Below are 19,804 nucleotides of genomic sequence, written 5' to 3'. Positions count from 1 at the left end.
AGAGGAGGCAAGGGTGGGGTCTCTTCACCGAAAAATATAAAAAAAGCCCACCAAATAAATACACGTATCCGTCCATCCAATGCAAAGTCTTCTCGCTTCTTCTTGTGTCCCAAAGCCCAAAACCAAGGATGATAAGAGTTTGACATGCTTCTCAATTCCACCAGGTCATTTTTCTTCGGGATCGCTTTTTTCCCCCCTGTTTTTCTTAGTTCTTTCTGTCAACTCCAAGTCATTTTTTCCTCTCTCTCGGCAGTGTTGCATCGTTCAAAAAGAATTTCCGCGTGTTCTTCACTATAAACGCAGTCTAAACACTAACACGCAAGACTGTGGTTTGGAGATAGGCTTTCGATCCTCTTCTCTTTACTTATGTGTTCCTTTTTATTTCTCCCGTTTTTTTTTTTAATGTATATACTATATCCGCGTTGTAGGAAAAATATACAAGGTTATTTGTGAAAATTTTGAAATGTCTGCAGTTCAAGACACTTTTAGAAATTGTTTTTAATCTACAGACTTTTAAAAGGGAAAAATGAAGTTATTTTATAAGCTCGATATTTTCCCGTAATCTTAATTGAAGTAATTAAGTTTTTTTATGGATGGGAGGGACAAATATATTGCTTGAAATGTCCGGTGCATGTAAACATTTTGACCGAGTATGTGTTATTTTATCACATGCCCGACACGGTGATAAAAAAACCAAAAAATGTGGACATTTGCTTTTTTTTTAATTTTTTCATCGATGATGATGCAAGTATTCCCACACAGAGATGTGTGAAATTTTACAAAAATGCTTTCTTTTTTTATCAGTCATGATGCAAATGTATCGTCAAAATATTTTCATCTATTTTCACAGTACTAATATTTAGTAGCCCAGTGTGGTCTATCATGGGCTCTCATATACTACAATGGGGTTCAAAATGGATTCCTATGCTGCCCTTGGGCTATCCTGCAAAACAGAGAACCACTTCCAGCGAAATAGTGAATGGAAGAAGAGAAAAGAGAAAATACTTTTAAGTTTGCATAAAAACGTGAAAATATATTTTTCCAAAAAAATTATATAATATATATTATATAAGTCCAGAAATATATAAAAATTCTGTGATATTCACCTGAACTCTCGCATCTAACACAAGCAGACAAATCTCTATTGGGATGGGTCGGGCGAAGCTCGAGTATATTTCTCACAAAAATATTCTCAAGGTTTCGTAGCTTTCTAATGAACACTTACGGCTGTAGACAGCTGAGAACAGAAAAACTTTAAATGTGGACACACAAAAAAATAGACTATAGGGAATGAAGAACTGTCACGAAAGCAGGAGTGGCATAGATATTTGAAATTCACGCAACTACGTGGTGTAGTATGAAGCTTATTACCGTATTTTTAAAAAGAGGTCACCCAAGAAAAACGAAGGGCAATTCGAAACATAAAAGACAGAAAGTAAAATAAGATTTCAACCAAAAAAAGAAAGAACAAGAAAGTAAGATGTCTCAAGACAGACGTCACGTAGCATTGTAACGAGAGCCATACAAAATGGAAGAGCAGTTCGATAACTCCAATTGGCCGACACATTCAACCTAAAATATTTATGTAAAGAATCACCTCCAAGTATCTTACGTTGATTTTTCTGTATCCCATTGCCACAAGAGGCAAATTCAGTTTCCTTTACACTCTAAGAATACATTTCTTATTTATTTATTTCATTCATTTGTTCACTTTTGCCGATTTCACGAAGCGAGTGAAATTCTCTCTCTCTCTCTCTCTCTCTCTCTCTCTCTCATTATAGTTTTATTGCTTTTCAGGAACTCGACTCGTTATTAGCTACTTTTTTCCCGCCCGACTTTTATTTATTTTTTTCCACATTATTATAGTTATCATTATTTTACCTTATTTGGATTTTTTCGAGCTGATCATTCAAGATGGATGACCACAAATTTTATGGAAACGTCGGCAAGTTTTCCCGATGGGAGTAATAGTTCGGATAAGAAAAATTGATTTTTTGTGATTTCTAAGAAAACGCAATTTCTCAAGAGAGAATAGTGTTTAACAGTTATCAAACATTATTCTTTCTCGAGAAATCAGAGAAAATTTGTAAAGTGTAATTCACAAAAACGTAAAATGCCACGTACAACAGTGTTTTTTAAACTATTTTTATCCCGATTCGAATTTGTAAAGAAGTTCCACGGCCACTCTTGAACTGAGATTTTAAAAATTGCACGTTCAATTATTTAATTATAAACAGCAATTGTTAATCATCAATTAACACTTTAAGCATCAATTAGAGATCACTAAAATCCCCTCTTCAAAATGCCATATTTTTTTTAATGAAGTAGACATTCTTCTCCGATTTTCAGCTTGTGCAAACTAAGGGGGAAGAGTTTTCCATTGAGAAATAATTTTTACAAATTATCTGAGTTTGTCAATGATAAAATAAGAGGCTTTTGTAGAGACGAGATATCTAGTCATTGCTGCTTAAAGGGTTAATAATTATTATCATTAATTATTATTATCATTAATTATTATTATCATTAATTATTATTATCATTAATTATTATTATCATTAATTATTATTATCATTAATTATTATTATCATTAATTATTGTTCTTGTAATTAATTATTGCTATTAATTATTTCTAACATTAGTTAACTATTATTATCATTAATTAAGAATTATTAACATCATAAATTATAATTACAAGGCAATTTATTGCCATTTATAACAATTTTTGATTCCTGATACAAAATTTGAGCTTGACAACTTTATACAATACAGTATTTTCTTTTTTTTGAACAGGGGAAACTCTTAAAGTTTCTTCCAAAAGTTCTAATTATGAACGGTTTTTATTTTTAACATTGTTTATTGACGGAAAACTGGCTTCACACAAATGCAATGTTGAAATCAGAGTTATTGTTTTTTTTGCCACATTTCAGAATGTGCCATTCAGAGATTCCGAAATTTAAATTTATTATTTACCAAAAATTAAATTAGAATTTAATACCTATTTTTTTTTTTTAATGGTTAAATTTTCATCGTCTATCATTTCTCGCGCCTAATTAACTTCGTCTGTCACTTCTTCTGCTTTTCTGTAACATAATTTTAATTCGCTGACATTTTCAAACCAGCGGTTCAGAAACATTTTGACTGGAGGAGCAATTTCCCACCCGATCAAGAGCAAATACTCGCATATGTCGGCTCAGAGACTTCTCTGACTTTCCCGGACCCAAACACGAAAATTTTCCGGACTTTCTCTAACTAAAACTTTCGAGGAAAGAAATGTAATTCGAAATATTAACCTCACACAAATGTTTTTTGAGTTTCAGTTTCTCCCTGCACAGAATTTGTATGAATATTACCAAATATTTTCGAACTTCCCTTTCTTTTTGTGAAATATTCTACATTTTTTTTTTCTTTTCCTGACTTCTCAGATCACTTGCAACCCTAAAGTGGTCGAAATTTGTTTTTCTGTTGTACAGTTGAATCCCGTTTTAACGAAAACTTTTCTTATCCCCAAGATACGTTTACATAAGAACAATGTAAAAATCTGGAACTCCTTTATCACGGAATTTCGTTATAACAAAGTGATTCCTCTGGTCTCTTGGAGTTCGTTATAACGGGATTCGACTGTATGTGTGTATGTATCTAAATAACATACCAAATTTATGAAATTTTCACCACATGCAATCTTAGATGACTGAAACACTTGAAAAATTTTTCTCACCATTTCTGATCTGTTCAAGCATTTCCTGAAGTCACCGTTCTTATCTCTGCGCCTCGGATCATCGTCGACGAACCACTGAATGCTACTGAAGCAGCTGGAACCGATGGCTTCAGCCCTGAAATGGATGTCATCTCCGACATACGCTGCCGTATCAGTGAAACTCGCCGAAACAAAAGCTAACCATTTCTTGATAGCACACGAAGACGGCTTACGTTTGACTTCGACAACCAAACGGACCACAGAGGTCAATGGTTCGGCCACCAATTGGTGTCGTGAACTGACCGATACGAGGCCAGTAGAAAAAACCACATCTAAGAAAAGACATGAAAAGTTTTACTTTATTTGAAAATTTCAGCCAAATGTAAAATAAGTAAGTTTGGAATTCTTCATAATGATAAAACATTTGAGAAAATATATTTATGTGTGTGTGTGTGTGCGCGCTAGTTAAAATTAAAAAAAAATTAATTGATTTAGATCAGTGTTTCTCAACCGATGGTCCGCGACGATGTATAGGGGACCCGTAAGCAGACTTTATAAAATTAATTCTAATAAAACTTAATTCTAACTCAATGAAAAATTATTCAACGTTTATAATATTGATGTAAGTTTTCTTCCCATATGGGTTCAAATAAAAATTATACCTTCATACTTGGGTTCGACATAAATTGTCGTTTAAAACATATATGCTCAACCTATAGTCCGCTGTCAAATGTGGCTCTAGGAGTCATATGATGTGGCCCGTGACCTGGAACGTGATTTTGTAAAAAGGAAATAAGTGGCACATTCACTGATTTCTTAAGTTACCCCCGAAACATTTCTGCTGCCCGTGCCACAGTTCCACATCACTCAAGTTGCCCGCTGCACATTCCCACATTACATGAGTGACCCACGGCACATTTAAAGTTCACTTGAGTGACCTATGACGCAATTCCAGAGCACTTAAGCTGCCCGCGACACATTCCCAGGTTACTCAAGTGGGCCGTCGGACATTGATAGATCACTGAAGTGACCCACGGCATATTCACAGTTTATCAGTTTACTCGAATGACCTGCTGCATCACATTTACCGTAACTTATATGTTATAAAACTCTGTGTATGCATGACCTTAGTAAATATTACAAATTCAATATTTATTGTATAAAAAAATCGGAACAACCAAAATCAAAGGAATGTCCCGTAATACGGGACCCAAGTGGTCCTTCAAATTATTTCAGACATTCTATTGGTCCTTGGATTCAGAAAGGTTGAGAAACACTGATTTAAATGAATTTTCTACAGATACCACCCCGGATATACACTCATGTCCACTAATTAAGGATAATGCCAGCTCCGGCAAATAAAGGTGCAGAAACAAAACAAACGTTACTTATTCATAAAAATGTCGACGTTGTTTACCTTGATTTCCAGAAGGCATTCGATCGGGTCCAACATGGCAAACTCTTGAAGCGTTTACACGAGATTGGAATAGGGGGCAACTTGCTGAATTGGATAGAATCGTGGTTAAGAGATAGGTCGCAACGAGTTATGGTGAACGGGGAATTCTCTGGTTGGACAGACGTCACAAGTGGAGTTCCTCAGGGAAGTGTCCTTGGCCCCATACTTTTTTCACTTTTTATCGACAAACTCGATCAGGGTATCGATGGAATTACTAGCAAATTCGCAGATGATGTGAAGCTAATGGGGGTAATCGGAAATGAAAGCGATAGGGAGTTGCTCCAGACCAACTTAAACAAGATTGCAGCATGGGCAAATGAATGGAGCATGACGTTTAGCGTAGATAAGTGCATGGTCGCTCATTTTGGTTCGAACAACCCACTGTTCTCTTACGAGTTGAATGGTGTCACTATCCCGGATGCAACTAGAGTCACCGATTTGGGAATTCTCATTGACGAGCGACTTAAGTTTTCTGAACATTGTTCAGCGGTTGTCAAAAAATCGAATAGAATGCTTGGTCTCATTTTCAAAAAAGTCTCTTCGCGTTCTCCTAAAGTCATTCTTCCGCTTTTTCGAGGCTTAGTTCGTCCTGGACTGGAGTATGCTGTAAGGTTTTGGAGACCATACCTACAGAGGGACATAGACTTGGTTGAAGGGGTGCAGAGAAGAGCTACGCGTGTCCTTATTGGCACACTGGGCTTGAGTTATGAAGAGAGACTTTATTTTTTGAATATGTTTACATTGGATGAACGCAGGTGTCGAGGAGATATGATCGAAGTGTTCAAAATTTTCAATGGGATGGATAGGATGGACCATGAACTTTTAGTACACCGCCAATCGACTGCTTTTACAAGGGGACACCAGTATCGATTGGTGAGGGACAATGCAAGGTTATGGTGTCGCAGGGAATTTTTCTCCAATAGGGTTGTTAATAAATGGAATAGCTTACCCCCGGAGGTAGTAAATTGTAACACAATGTGACACGTTTAAAAAGAAATACGATAAACATGTTGGGGTAAATCGAGAAGCTATCCATTCTTAGAATAAGACAACCATAAGTATTCTTTATGGGCATTGTATAATATTTTGTCACGTGTATATATTGTTTATAATTTTTGTTAATTGCATTTTTAATTGGGTTGCTGTATTTTTGAAACATATGACAACCATATTTTTATGGGCATCTTTTTATCAGCCACCTCGTTGGGCATTTTGCCTGTTGTGGCGTTGTATTTGTATTTGTATTTGTATAAAGCCCATTTATTAAACAAAAGATAAAGAACAAAAACGATGGTGTATGTATGATACCATTCATAAAAACTACGATTTTTGCTCCCTGGAGCAATTGTAAAAAATATCTCCTTTACAAAAACTTACTATTACATGGTTGGTATGATGGTTAATATATTGTATGTCTCCCATGCGATGAAATACAGTCCGTACAACGCCTAGGCATGCTGAGTATCAAATTATCGATCTGATCTTGGGAAAGATCACTCCACTCAGCAAGCAATGCTCTATGAAGTTCCGGTACACATGTAGGAGGTGGTTGGTTGACGGGCTGCAACTCGTCGGCCAAGCATGTCCCACACATGCTCTATTGGATTCAAGTCAGGTGAGAATGCTGGCCATTCCATACGGGTTATATCCTCAGATTCAAGGCATTCGTTTACGATGTTTGCTCGGTGACGACAGGCGTTGTCATCCATAAACACAAATTCTGCGCCCACGGCACCCCTAAACAAACGTACATGTTGTTCCAGAATGATGTCCCGATAAATTTGGGCTTTCATAGTTCCGGTTTGAACATGCAGATCTGTTCTGGAACCCAGTATAATTCCACCCCAAACGAGCAATGCTGCACCGCCCTAACGGTGTCGTTCAATGATGTTGTCTTGGTGGTAACGGGTACCTGGCGTTCTCCATATGAAAGTCCGACGTGAATCAGACTGCAAGCTAAACCTGGACTCGTCGGAAAACATCACACAAGCCCACTGTGACGATATCCACATTGCATGTTCTCTACTCCAGGCTAATCGCTGCCGACAGTGAGTTGCCGTGAGCGGAACACATCTGACAGGCCTGAGAGCATATAGACCAATATCTCCCAAACGTGTGTACACGGTTTGCCTTGAAACTGTGGTACCCGTGGCTGCAGATAGCTGACGAGACAGGTCGGATGCTGTGCTCCGTCTGCTTCTTTTGGCAGTTACTGCCAAATACCGGTCTTCATTTGGCGTTGTAACTCGGGGCGACCTGAACTGTAACGTCTACTGACATTTCCGTTATCTTGGAATCGTTGCCAAAGCCTAGAGATGACACTTTGGGCAATTCCAAGTTCCGCGGATACTTCCATCTGAGTACGACCACATTCCAGGCGGCCGATAATTCTACCACGTAAAAAATCATCCACATGCGTCCTCTGTGTCATAACTATTCGCTTATGACACTGAGCGCCTTACAGAACTCTTGTGAACAATTTTACTTCTTTGCCACCATTCCTTATATACCCCCCTCTTACAATCTCGTCATTGTGACGTACTATCGGCATCATCTGGTGGCTTCCTGAAATTTGCATATCATTCTTGCAGATGTGTGTGATAATTCTACAGGTGAAATTTTTACTTTAGATTTCGATTTCCGTGTGATTCAGAATTATCCTTAATTTATGGACATGAGTGTATTTATTACAGGAAACTTCAAGGGGTGTTGGGAACACCTTCAAAAACAAAACACATGGTCTGCCATGAGGAATACGATTGAACGACAACATGATAAAATAATGGGAAGATTGATAAAAGATGAGAAAAAAAAATAGAAAAACACCAACACATGTTGAAGCGTTTAGATATTTTTTGTGATCCGGAATATTGCTCATCATATTCCACGTGCATGTTAGCATGTACAAGTTATCATGAAGAAGCTTACATACAGGATTTTATGCCAAGTTCATGGCCTCATAGGGAAGCATGAAAAAAAAATGTCATGTCTATCGCCCCAATCCAGTCATTCGGGGAGGAAATTCACAGCCGGAAAATTCACCGCCTGAAAATTCACCGACAGCAATTCACTGAGAAAAATTACGGAAAAAGCACCGACTAACAATTCAAAGACAACAGTTCGACACGAGTCAGTGAACCAGTAAGTGACCGAAGAATGACCGTGTGTCAGTAGTTAGTGAATAAGTGACAGAGTGGTTAGTACTCAAAAAAAAATTGAGTATTTCCTGGTATTTGCCTTATTCGTTGAGAATGTTTTTTAGTATTATCAGGCAAAGCCATCTACTCTTCAGTAGAGTGGTTAGTGTTGGTGAGTGGAGAAAACTAGTGAGTGAGCGACCAGGTGATTGTGTGTGTAACAGAGTGAGCAACCTATTAAGTTGATGATAGAATTAGTGATTTAGGGGAGTAAATGAGAGACCTCACTAACTCATTCACTCACTCATTCGTTCACACATTCTTTCTCTCACTTGCTCACTCGATTATTCATTCACTCACTTGATCATTCATTTACTCACTCGTTTATTCACTCATGCCGAAGTGCTGTCGGTGAATTTTCCATTCGCTGAAATGTTGGTCGGTGAATTTTTCTAGCGGTGCATGAATTTTCCATGGAGGCGAATTTTTTTGAGTCGAAATGTTTTGAAAAATAAATTTAAGAAAAACAATATTCGCACAGGCATTAGGTTGACTGTTTTAATTTCCAAAGGCCTGCCTATTTATTCTGCACGTAGGAATGGAAGTCTGTAGAAATTCTCCTGATGGAGGCTCTGGAAATGTCATTTATCAGAATACTGTCCGCAAACACCGTAACTGTTCATTGAAAGCCTGAAACGGTCTCGCATTTCATCCACGGGGACTAAAAACAGCTGAACCAGTCGAGCCGCTGCTGGAGTGATGAATAATCGTTGTTGTTTGCCGAGAACTTCGGTTTCAATGATCAAATTCTATTCTAGAGCTTTGTCGTCCATGCCGAAATGTATTCGTTAATGTTGACCACAGCCGAGTCAGAAACATGTTGGGGATTAGAAGAAATTATCATTCGCACACACATTCATGCTTCATGGGAAATGTGATATCAAGAATTATACAATATAACGGTTATAGTAAAATTATTCCCAGAATTACCCGGTCCATGCTGTTGGGGATGGGGGGTGGGGGGAGTTGATACCTTCAACATGGTGGAAAAACTATGCCCTAATAGAAATATGATTAAAACCATTGATTTATTTCAAATATTTTACGCATATTTTTGATTGTGTATGGTATCCTGTCACACTATAAAGTTTTACATATCGCTAATACTTAATTTTTACAAATTTCCAAAATAATGCATTAAAAACAGCATGTGCGCATGGTAAAATCACATGACATAAATGTAATTGGGAAAAATTGATTCAAAACATATACGTATAAAAGAAACTTCAGTTCATAAAATAATGAAAAATATTGAGATTTCATTGATTCAATCTTATTTAAAATTACGTTTAAAATGACAAAAATATTCTGAGATTTAAAATTTAAATTTTGAAATTTTAAATTTTAAATTAGACTGAGTCAATGAAATCTCAAACTTTTGCTTCATTTCATGAACCGAACAGTTCTTTTATATGTTGAATCAGTTTTTATTCAATTACATTGATGTCATGGTAATTTATCACGCGCGCAAGCTGTTTTTAATTCGTTATTTTGAAAATTTACAAAAAAAAAAAAGCAAGTATCCAAGATATACAAAACTTTATACCAGCATAAGATAGCGCATACAATTAAGAACATATGTAGAAAGTTTGAAATAAATTAATGATTAAAACGTATATTTTTGATGGCATTTCTATTGGAGCATAGTTTTTCACCATGTTAAAGGTATCGACTTCCCTTGAACATTTTCAATCATTTTCGATCACCAGTGATGCAAGAGTTATAATTCTAGAATACGAATGATGCTCTTGATTCATTGAATTTTTTCTCCTCAAATTGACAGCCGCTATAAGTTTGGGGACGAATTCCTGCTGTTTTCTACAATGGTCACAAGCTATTTTTCTCATGGGAAGACATTTTAAAATAGAAACACAAAAAATCCAATTTCATTACAAAAGATTGAACTACAGTCGACGCTCATTGTAATGACCACGCGTTATCGCAACCGTTCTATTATAATGACCGGCACGATGAGTGCCAAGTTTTTTCCTATTAATTCCATGTTATTTTCATGTACTAGAACGACTTACAAAGACCATTCAGTCTAATACACCGTCCTAACTCTCTTCAGCACCGCCTCGTTTTTCCAAAGAAACGTACTAAGTCCATGTTTTTTTCGTGCCAGAGAATTATTAATTATTACTTACCCTTGACACTGGAGAATTCGGTGGATAGGTAAGAAAAACGAGTTTATTATTATTTTTCAACCTGATGCATTTCCCCCAACTGCTTGTATTATAACGAAATTAATAATTTTTAACTTATTTGCAATGAATAAATTTAAATTTTTTATTTTGTCCAAGTATGAATCATTTTTTTTTCAAATGTTCGATAAATCGTCTATTTTTCGTGGAACGAAAGGGGTCGTTTTCATTTGTAGAATAAAGGGTTAGCGAGAAATGAGGTCCGAACTTCAGATAGATCTGTAGTGACCGTTCTGAATGAGACAGAATTTGTACTTCAGACAGTACAAACGATGCGCTCGTCATTTATTAAACAGCACAAAAAGCCGTCGATAGGTTAGTCTCAGATCACAAAGTAAAATTCACGTAAGCCTAAAACTGCTCAATATGTCCTCCTTCATTTAATATCAAAAACAGCTCAACGTATAGTAAGTCTGCCGAAATATCAGAACATGGCGTGGAATGCTGTCCTGTGCGATCGGAGCATATTGTTCAAAATGAAACATATTGAGCAGTTTTAGGCTTACATACTAAAAATTTATGGGTGTAAGCATATGCAATATTTATATATGTGCTCCAGCGCCACCTAGTGACAAATTCTTGTACTATTTTTAATTCAAATACAAATACAACGCCACAACAGGCAAAATGCCCAACGAGGTGGCTGAGAACAGAAAAAATGACAAGCGCATCATTTGAATCTGTAGTACAAATTTTGTCTCACTAGGAGCAGTTGAACGCACTCCAGAGCTCTCTGAAGTGTAGAACTTATTTTTCGCTAACCCTGTATGTAACACAGGAAAAATCGAGAAACCGATGAAAATAAATACCCAAAAAAATTTCAGACTCTTCCATTTTTTTTAATAGAGAATTAATTTCTCATAATTCATTCGACAACAATAATCTTGGCTTTGTATTTATCCACCATCATATTCCCTCGCGGGACCTATTCATTAGCGAGTATATATAGATTTTTTTTCAGAATTCTTCATAGGGATGTCTCGCATCAACACAGAATCATTCTCTCACTCTCTCCGCGCTATCACTGCTTTCAGTCATTAAAAAAAAGTGGGTTTAAAAAAAATTCTCAAGGAATTTCGAAACAAAGAATCTTTTTCCCCCAACGGCAAGGGGGAAAAAAATTCAAATAAACAAGATTCGGGGGAAAAAAAGGGATCAAGAGAACGAGACTCTCGCACACAAACTCTCTCAAACCCAACCACAGTCTGTTCCATGGACCCTCTCTCTCTTCTCCTACTTCACCATCTTGAGAAAGTAATTCCTTTTTTGTTTCTTTTTACCTAATTTCTATCTTCTCTGAGTCTGTCTCTACCACACACACTTCTGCCCTCCAGTTTAACTTTCCTGCCTTAAGAGCCCCGTGCATAAAAATCCCAAGCACTCGCATGGTGTAGGGTCTTCCCCTCACCCAACTCCTTAATCCCAGGTCCAAAGCCCCTTCTCGGCTCTCGCTAAACAAACGACCGCATATCCTAGGATGTGTGAGAGAGACTATGTAACAACTCACACAGGCGTCTTCTGGTACAGACAGAATAGGGTGTGAGAGAGAAAGAGAGAGAATAGGGTGATGGTAACTAACTTTCTGCGAGGCAGAGGGCGCTTGGGATAATTAAACCTGGCGGTCAATTTATTTCTCGTAAGCTGGAGGAGCTGTCGCAACAAGTCACAATCATTCGTCTTCAGCCCTACACACACACACACACTCCCTCTTTCTCACTCTCCATCTTCTTTCTAACTCTCCGTTTGATCCCCGACAAAACTCCGGCTCTTCGTCTTTTCCAATACTATGAAGGTCTTGGTTTTTTTTTGCTCCTTTCTCCCTTGGACGAACTTTTAACATGGATTCTAGCCTACACCAACAGCATCTACAGAGAGCAATTCCGAGATACAACAGCTTCTTGTCCTCTCACAGTTACTACGAGAATTAAGCTTTCTTTTCGATTCTGGGACTGAAATAAAGAGTAAAAGTCTTACGTAAGTTTCAACACTCTGGTCCGAGGATTACGATTCGTATTCGCTTCGATTCTTCCGACTTGGATGAAGTTTAAATTGAGTGGATATTCGTGGAGAAATCCATGATCGACCCGTTGTTGGTCCGATCGATTGAACGAAGGACAAGCCTTCAATCTTCATCAGAAGGACGTTGAGGAAATCCTTAAATGGTCAATGTTCGTTATAACGATCCCGTTGACCCATGGGAAATGGACGTAAAATCGGAGGGCGTTACATCGAAATTTCGAAAAATACCTTACGAGAGTTCCCATTTGGAGGGAATAGAAAAATCCCATTTTTAATTTTGTTGTAATGTAAGCATTTTCATTCCCAACTTCGAGGCGCGAATGCGAGCCGGTCTCCCAAAAAAAAAGCTCTACGCAGAGAGCAAGCAGATCATCAACAGATACTTACATAACATGAGAATTCCGACACTTGCCATTTTCTTTTCAAGATGTGAAAATGTGAATGGTAGATGGCAACACCAATATAACAGGAAAAAAGAATAACTCTGATAACATAAACACGTTAGGGTCACGCATTCACAGACACACACCCAGCACTTTCCTGCGTGAACCAATTCGTTAGAAATTTCTCAGAAGAATGTGTACGAGATGTATGTACAGTTCAATAGTGTACGAGTAGTTGCAATGTGGAAATTGGATAAGAAAATAATAATTGAATTGTTATAATCGATTGCATGCACGTGCTTACGTACCGGTATTATATATATTTAATATCAAAGGTCACAAACAAAATTTTGGCAAATGAAATACACTGGTTTTGTTCATTTGTTGAAAAATAGAGCGTGGCATAGCTGAGTTCAGACACACTGTATTGGCTTGAATGGTCTTTGAAGGTCGTTGCATCGGATGAATAGGAAAAGATTTGTGGGCGAGTTTCAAGATGCTCGTTTACCATCATAAAGGCGACGGTCAAGTTTGTGGGTTTGTTTCCAGGGAACGGCAAGGAAACATTCTCTACCCTTTTGGACATGGGGTGACCATCGATTAGATGGGTACTCAATATGTCCTCGCCGAAAATTCCCCTCCTTCTAAGACGAGGATGGTAGTATATGTATATGACATGATTTTCTTTAGTGAGGAAGATTTCCGACGAAACTCGATCGGTAGTAAATTACCGTATGGTGGTATGACCAGAGTTGGTGTGCGGTAGAAAGGTCGTTATAATTAAACGGTAGCAATAACACACCGTTACTATAACGAACTTTAGGATTCATGCAATGGTGAACATCTTATTTATCGAGAAAAAAAATCATGGAATTTTGAGAATAAATGCGGGATATTGCTATTTGTAGTGAAAAAATGCAATTTATGACAAATTTGCGAAAATGTTAAAGGGTAATAAACAAAGGGTGAACAAAAATATATTCCATGAAAAAAAATATATATTCGCGACTGATGAGCACTATTTCACTGAAATAAATACGGAAAATCGAGATTTTAAATATAGGACACCCCCCTAATTGTCACCAAAAACGTTGCCATAAGTCTGCAAAAACGCAAATTGTTGGTAAAAATACCAATAGGACGGAAAATGACAAGATACTGGAAATAGCCGCTATGGTGTTCGAGTGGTTATAGTGACGGACTCGCGGTGCGAGGATCCGGGTTCGAACCCCACAGTGGTGGTCGGCTGAAGGTGGTTTTCTGTGGTTCCCAACTTCAAGGCGCAAATGCGAGCCGATCTCCCCGTTAAAAAGTCTCGCCACAGAGAGCAACAGTCGTATAACGATAAATCATTCAATCATAACACTTCACTCATAGTTAGAAAAACTGGTGGCAGATGGCAGCACTACACATAACAAGCATTACAGAGAAACAAAAAAAAACTTCCCGTCAGGTTTCACTACACGTACACGCACATTTTGCACGTGACATTTGCTATTAAATTGAAGAATATGTTATTAATAATTAAACTATTAATGCGGTACACACAAAAACACACAGACACGCGAATATTACTCAACAGAAGTTCTGTCATGTCCAATTTTTTCATTCGAGCTCAATCACTAGAATGTGATACGCATCGAGAAATGCGTTAGGGACTGTAAAACAGTCGATTTCTTTTGGGAATATTGAATGACTATCAGGAGAAATCAATACCAATATCTTTTGAAGGGCGGTGCTGATAAATTATGTAGCGATTGCGTATCGTTAATTCGCGTCTGCGTCGTCATAGACACACGACGCACTATGCAATGTTTTTATGCGACTTCATGTCGATATTGTGCTCGAAGGGGGGTCTGTTTTCTATTTTTTTGTCTTCCTCTGAGAAACACGATAGACACAAAAAAGTCTTTCTATTTATTCTTTCTTTTTCTTATAATAGGGGATGAAGTTGATTGATTGGTTCTGTCAACGAAGAAATCGAACCTTAATGTATTTACTCGGGTGGTTTTATTTATTTATTTTCATCGATGAACTGACATGAATAAAAATCCATATATAGGTAGATCTTTGTTGGACTAATTACTTTTTTCCGTTTCTTAGACCGGTCGAAAGCATTAACCTACGCCCCACTTAAGAACTAAAGCAGAAATGATTTTCGGATAAATTATTTGCAATGTACCTTCTTTTGAATGGCTAGACAATCTAAGTATTTAAATAAATATATTATAATTCACGAGAAGTATCGATATCGGACTATGTAAGGTATTGATCGCGAAAAAAGAAAGGTACGGTTTTTGTTTATTGTGTTATTATATTAGTGGTTAGTAGTTATCATGGTGCTCACTCACGAAACCACAAACAACGAGCACTCGATGCTTATGTCTAATTCCGCTCTTGGTATTTATTGCTTGACTCCTCAGTAAAACGTACTTTTCAATTTGCATTCAAGGATTAGCCTAACACAGATCCAAGTTCGAGTGTATTGTTCTTCATCTGCCGATGAGTGTAGACTGAGTTTGCAATTTCGAAGATTGTTGAAGTCTTGCTCCAGCACTTTCAGACCCCGAGCATTCATTTCTTTTTTTTTGGAATTTTCAAACTGTTTTTAATTTTGGATACCCAAAAAATGTATTAAAACCATAAATGTCAGCAAATCTTCGTTTTATTTATTTTTTCAAATTTTTATTTTTTATGAAGAAATGATCCGTTTCATTCGATTCTTTTCAGTCAAGATGAAAGCAGAGTATGTTCATCTTCACATACAATTTTTTTCCAGAATTTTACTGCTATATTTGATGAAATAAATCACACTTTTCCTGAAGTCACTTTCTCCTGGAAGTCATCTTATTCCCCGAAAGTTCAATTTTAATTTGCTGCCCTCTGGTGAAAGCCCTCAAAGTTCATATTCACCAGATTTCTAATTCAAACCTTACACAATCCTTTAAGTCAGGGCTAACTCCCTAAAGTCTAAATAAAAAATTATACAATGAAAAAAAGCAACCCAAACATTTGTGGCACCAGGGTCTGAAAGGGCTACAGCATAAACTCTACATGTATATATGGACAACGTTCTAAAATTGAATTTTCAAGAAGAAACTTGCAAGAAGAAAATAGGCTTGCATTCAAGTAAAAAAAAAGGTTGCGCGTTCGTAATTTTATGAATAAAGTTTTGATTTTATATGTAAAATCAACTTTATTCATATTGATTTTTTATAACAAATAATCGTATCAAATGAGTAATTGAATATTCAATCCTATATTAGAGATCTGTACCTTCTTCAGCGATATAAATGTTAATGTCAAAGCCCAAAGTGCTGCCAATTCGCAACACGGCCGGCCACTTCTCGAACTGGCCGGCGAATGTCCGAATTTCGGAAATTGCCGGGTCAATATTTAACGAAATTGGCCAATTCGCGAATTGGCCAATTTCGGGCTTTGACGGTAACATATATGCATAATCAAAAAACGTAACTATGCAGAGATGAATCATAATTACTTTCTCCATTTTGAACGATATAAGTGGTATATATCGCACACACTGAGAGAGTCTGTTGCGAAATCACATAGGCAGTCGAGCACTTCGGTTTGAAATAAATCTCCCCAAAGTACACACCCACGCAAATTCTAAGACGCCCTATAATGGTGTATCGCCGAAACCATCTATTGTAGAGAGAAGACTATAGCCCCGCCATGAAAGGAATGGATATTCAATCTCTTCCAGCGGTCGAATAGAAAGGCAAGGGTTTGATACGAAGAGAAGAGGAACTGATTGCGATTGCATTTGAAATGCGAGCCGAAAATTTACGGTTTTGGTACGACACCAAATACACGGAAAAGGGAAGTAATAAAACGGGCGCGAACAATTCCTAAACAAATGAGCCATTAATAGTTTACTTTGAAATGTATAGGAGAGACACCCAGGAAGAAGTGAGAGAGAGAGATACCTAGAAGAGAGGGCAATACCACATTGAGCAATACCCTGCCGTATGCATGCCACTGGCGAATTTCAAAGCTTCATTCATTGACGGCGACATACATATATATACAATAAAACGACGCGCCGATATCTCTGGATGCTCTTAACACATTCGGGCTCGTCGACATCAATGGGAACACGATGACGTTCTGAATGGGTCCTCATTTTCGTATTCTATACATTAATAAAACTTAATTTTGTTCCCATTGAAACGCCATATTTGGAAATTTAAGCTATTTTCAAAGACATTTGGAAACAGGTCGCCAACAACTTCTCGACGATCGGCAATACGTTCGGGAATGAGAGCAGTTACAACGATTCCTTCATTAACAAGAAAAATTATTGAGTTCGATAATTAATTTTCTCTCTGCAAACGTTTTTTCAGACTATTTCGGCTAATATTAGCGAGAAAACAGTACTCCAGTCAGGAAATAGATTTTTGGGTTCACAGAAGTTGTTTTTTTAGAGAATTTTTAAATTTCGGCAAGAGGAGTTTGTAAAGCGTTTTTGTATAGAATTGTTGGATTCTCGAAAACATTGAGCCAGCTGACCGAACAATTAATTTTCACTGTTCAATTCCGTGGCTTTATGGATTGGATTGGATTTTGAATTTATTGGCGCAAGGACCAATTTGGTCAAACTGCGCCAAAGCAAGACATAAAAATAAGAAAGATGTCCTTTTGTCATGTCAAAAAACTAAAACATAAAAAGGAACATGAAACGTAAAACAATGACATAAATCGTAAAAACTATAATTTGTCATATAAACCAATGGCTTTGATGAATTTAAAAATGCGAGATGCATCGCTATTGTCATTTAAAATGTCATGAAGTGAAAGATGACTATGACCAAAAGCGGTCCTAAAATGATGACGATGATGTGAACAAGTAAAAGCATGAGCAATGGTTAATGGACTTTGACAATGAGGGCACTCTGGTTGACTCTCTCGTAATAATAAATATGATTGTGTGAGGCGACTGTGTCCTATGCGTAACCGGGCAAGCAGAACTTCCTCCTTTCTGTTAGTTCTGCAGCTCGAACGCCAATGGCCAAGTGTGGGCTTGATGGCATGTAATTTGTTATTAATTTGATTGTTCCAATGGTCCTGCCAGCGGTGATGCATCACTTCCCGGAGGATTGAGAAGTGGTCACTGGCAGGTACCAAAAGGCTATTATCAATGTTGGTTGTTGTTCGAGCTGCGGTGTCTGCTTTTTCGTTGCCCGGTATTCCTACATGACCTGGTACCCAGTAAAATTTTACTGTGGTACCATGATGAATGAGGTAATGCAGTTCATGAAAAATGGCATGAATGAATGGATGAGTGTGAAACGTACAGGAACACAGTGCTTGTAATGCGCTAAGAGAGTCACTATAAATGATGCATCGTCGGTGGCGTTTGCGTCGTATATGACGTAGAGCCTGAAGGATTGCGTACAGCTCTGCCGAATAAATAGAGAATGTATCGGGAAGTTTGAAAGATGTCTCCTCACAGCAGATGTAGGCACAACCGACATGGCCAGGGCTCTTGGAGCCGTCGGTATATATGGGAAAGTACCTGTTGTACCTACCCCTGTGCCTAAAGAATATCTGTCGATATATGACATCTGCTGTGGTGGCTCTAGGGTATAATGATAATGAAAGAGAGACATCTGGCAGAGACTGCTCCCATGGTGCCAGTTGCCAAGCAACTGGGGCCACACGACTGATGTCTAATTCTAGTTCTTCCACAAGTGCTCTCATACGAAGACCGTAAGATGGAACACATGAAGGGCGAGCAGCAAATAGTCTATGAAATGAGGGATTAAAAATGACACGATGAAGTGGATGACCTGGTAAAGACTTCATTTTGAAATAATATTTCAAGGAAAGTTGCTGGCGTCTTGATGTCAGTGATGGCTCGTTGCATTCGACATAGAGGCTTTCCATGGGAGAAGTTCGGAAAGCTCCAGAGCAAATGCGGAGAGCGAGATGATGAATTGGGTCGAGCACACTCAGATAACTCCGAGGTGCTGACCCGTATACAATGGAGCCGTAGTCAAGCTTTGATCTTATTAGAGCTTTATACAAGTGAATGAGTGACTTACGGTCTGCTCCCCATGATGTAGACGAGATGACCTTCAAGAGGTTCATCGTCTTCATGCAACGAGCTCTCAATTGTGCAATATGAGGTTTGAAAGTAAGTTTTTTATCGAATGTGATGCCGAGGACTTTTGTATTTTCTACTATTGGTATTATACTATTGTTTAGAAACAATTGTGGGTCATCATGTAGGTCTCGACGCCGACAAAAGTGCATAGCGACAGTTTTGTCAGCGGAGAATGAGAAGCCGTTATTATGTGCCCACTTGCTGATCTTGTTGAGAGCGGTTTGTAATTGTCTCTCGGCTGACCTTATATTCACTGATTGATATGATATTAACAGATCATCCACGTAGAGTGCGCCAGTGACAGACAACGGGAGTTGGTTCAACACCCCGTTGAGTCTTAAAATAAAAAGTGTTACGCTTAAAATGCTACCTTGAGGTACACCTTGTTCTTGAATTTGGGGAGCTGATAACGTGCTTCCGATCCGTACCTGAAAGATGCGGCGAGCAAGAAAGTTCTTAATGAAAATGGGCAAGTTGCCCCGCAAGCCGCTATTATAGAGGTCGGAAAGAATTCCGTGCCTCCAAGTACGGTCGTAGGCCTTTTCTATGTCGAAAAATATGGCTAGCATATGCTCCCTCTTTACGAATGCTTGTCTGATTGAAGTCTCAAGGCGTAACAGATTGCATGTTGTTGACCTGAACCGTCTAAAGCCGCTTTGATGTTTAGATAAAATATTGTTAACCTCAAGGTAGTGCATAAGGCGATAGTTGACCATGCGTTCCA

General features: G+C 37.9%; 1 protein-coding gene across 1 annotated transcript in view; it reads right to left on the bottom strand.

The window, feature by feature from the left end:
* Positions 1–19,804, bottom strand: part of LOC149067449 (uncharacterized) — a 369,309-nt gene that overhangs the window by 208,160 nt on the left and 141,345 nt on the right. The window contains exon 6 of the mRNA XM_089252608.1: positions 3,716–4,026. Within this exon, the coding sequence (XP_089108734.1) occupies positions 3,716–4,026 (311 nt within the window). The remainder of the gene's footprint in view (positions 1–3,715; positions 4,027–19,804) is intronic.

This window comes from Pholcus phalangioides, unplaced genomic scaffold (genome assembly GCF_987345545.1).
Source record: "Pholcus phalangioides strain wild (caught in Gottingen) unplaced genomic scaffold, Ppha-v1.0 ptg000030l_1, whole genome shotgun sequence".
NCBI classification, from domain to species: Eukaryota; Metazoa; Arthropoda; class Arachnida; order Araneae; family Pholcidae; genus Pholcus; species Pholcus phalangioides.
The sequence above is the reverse complement of the archived record's forward strand: the minus strand, read 5'-3'. Positions and strand labels throughout refer to the sequence as shown.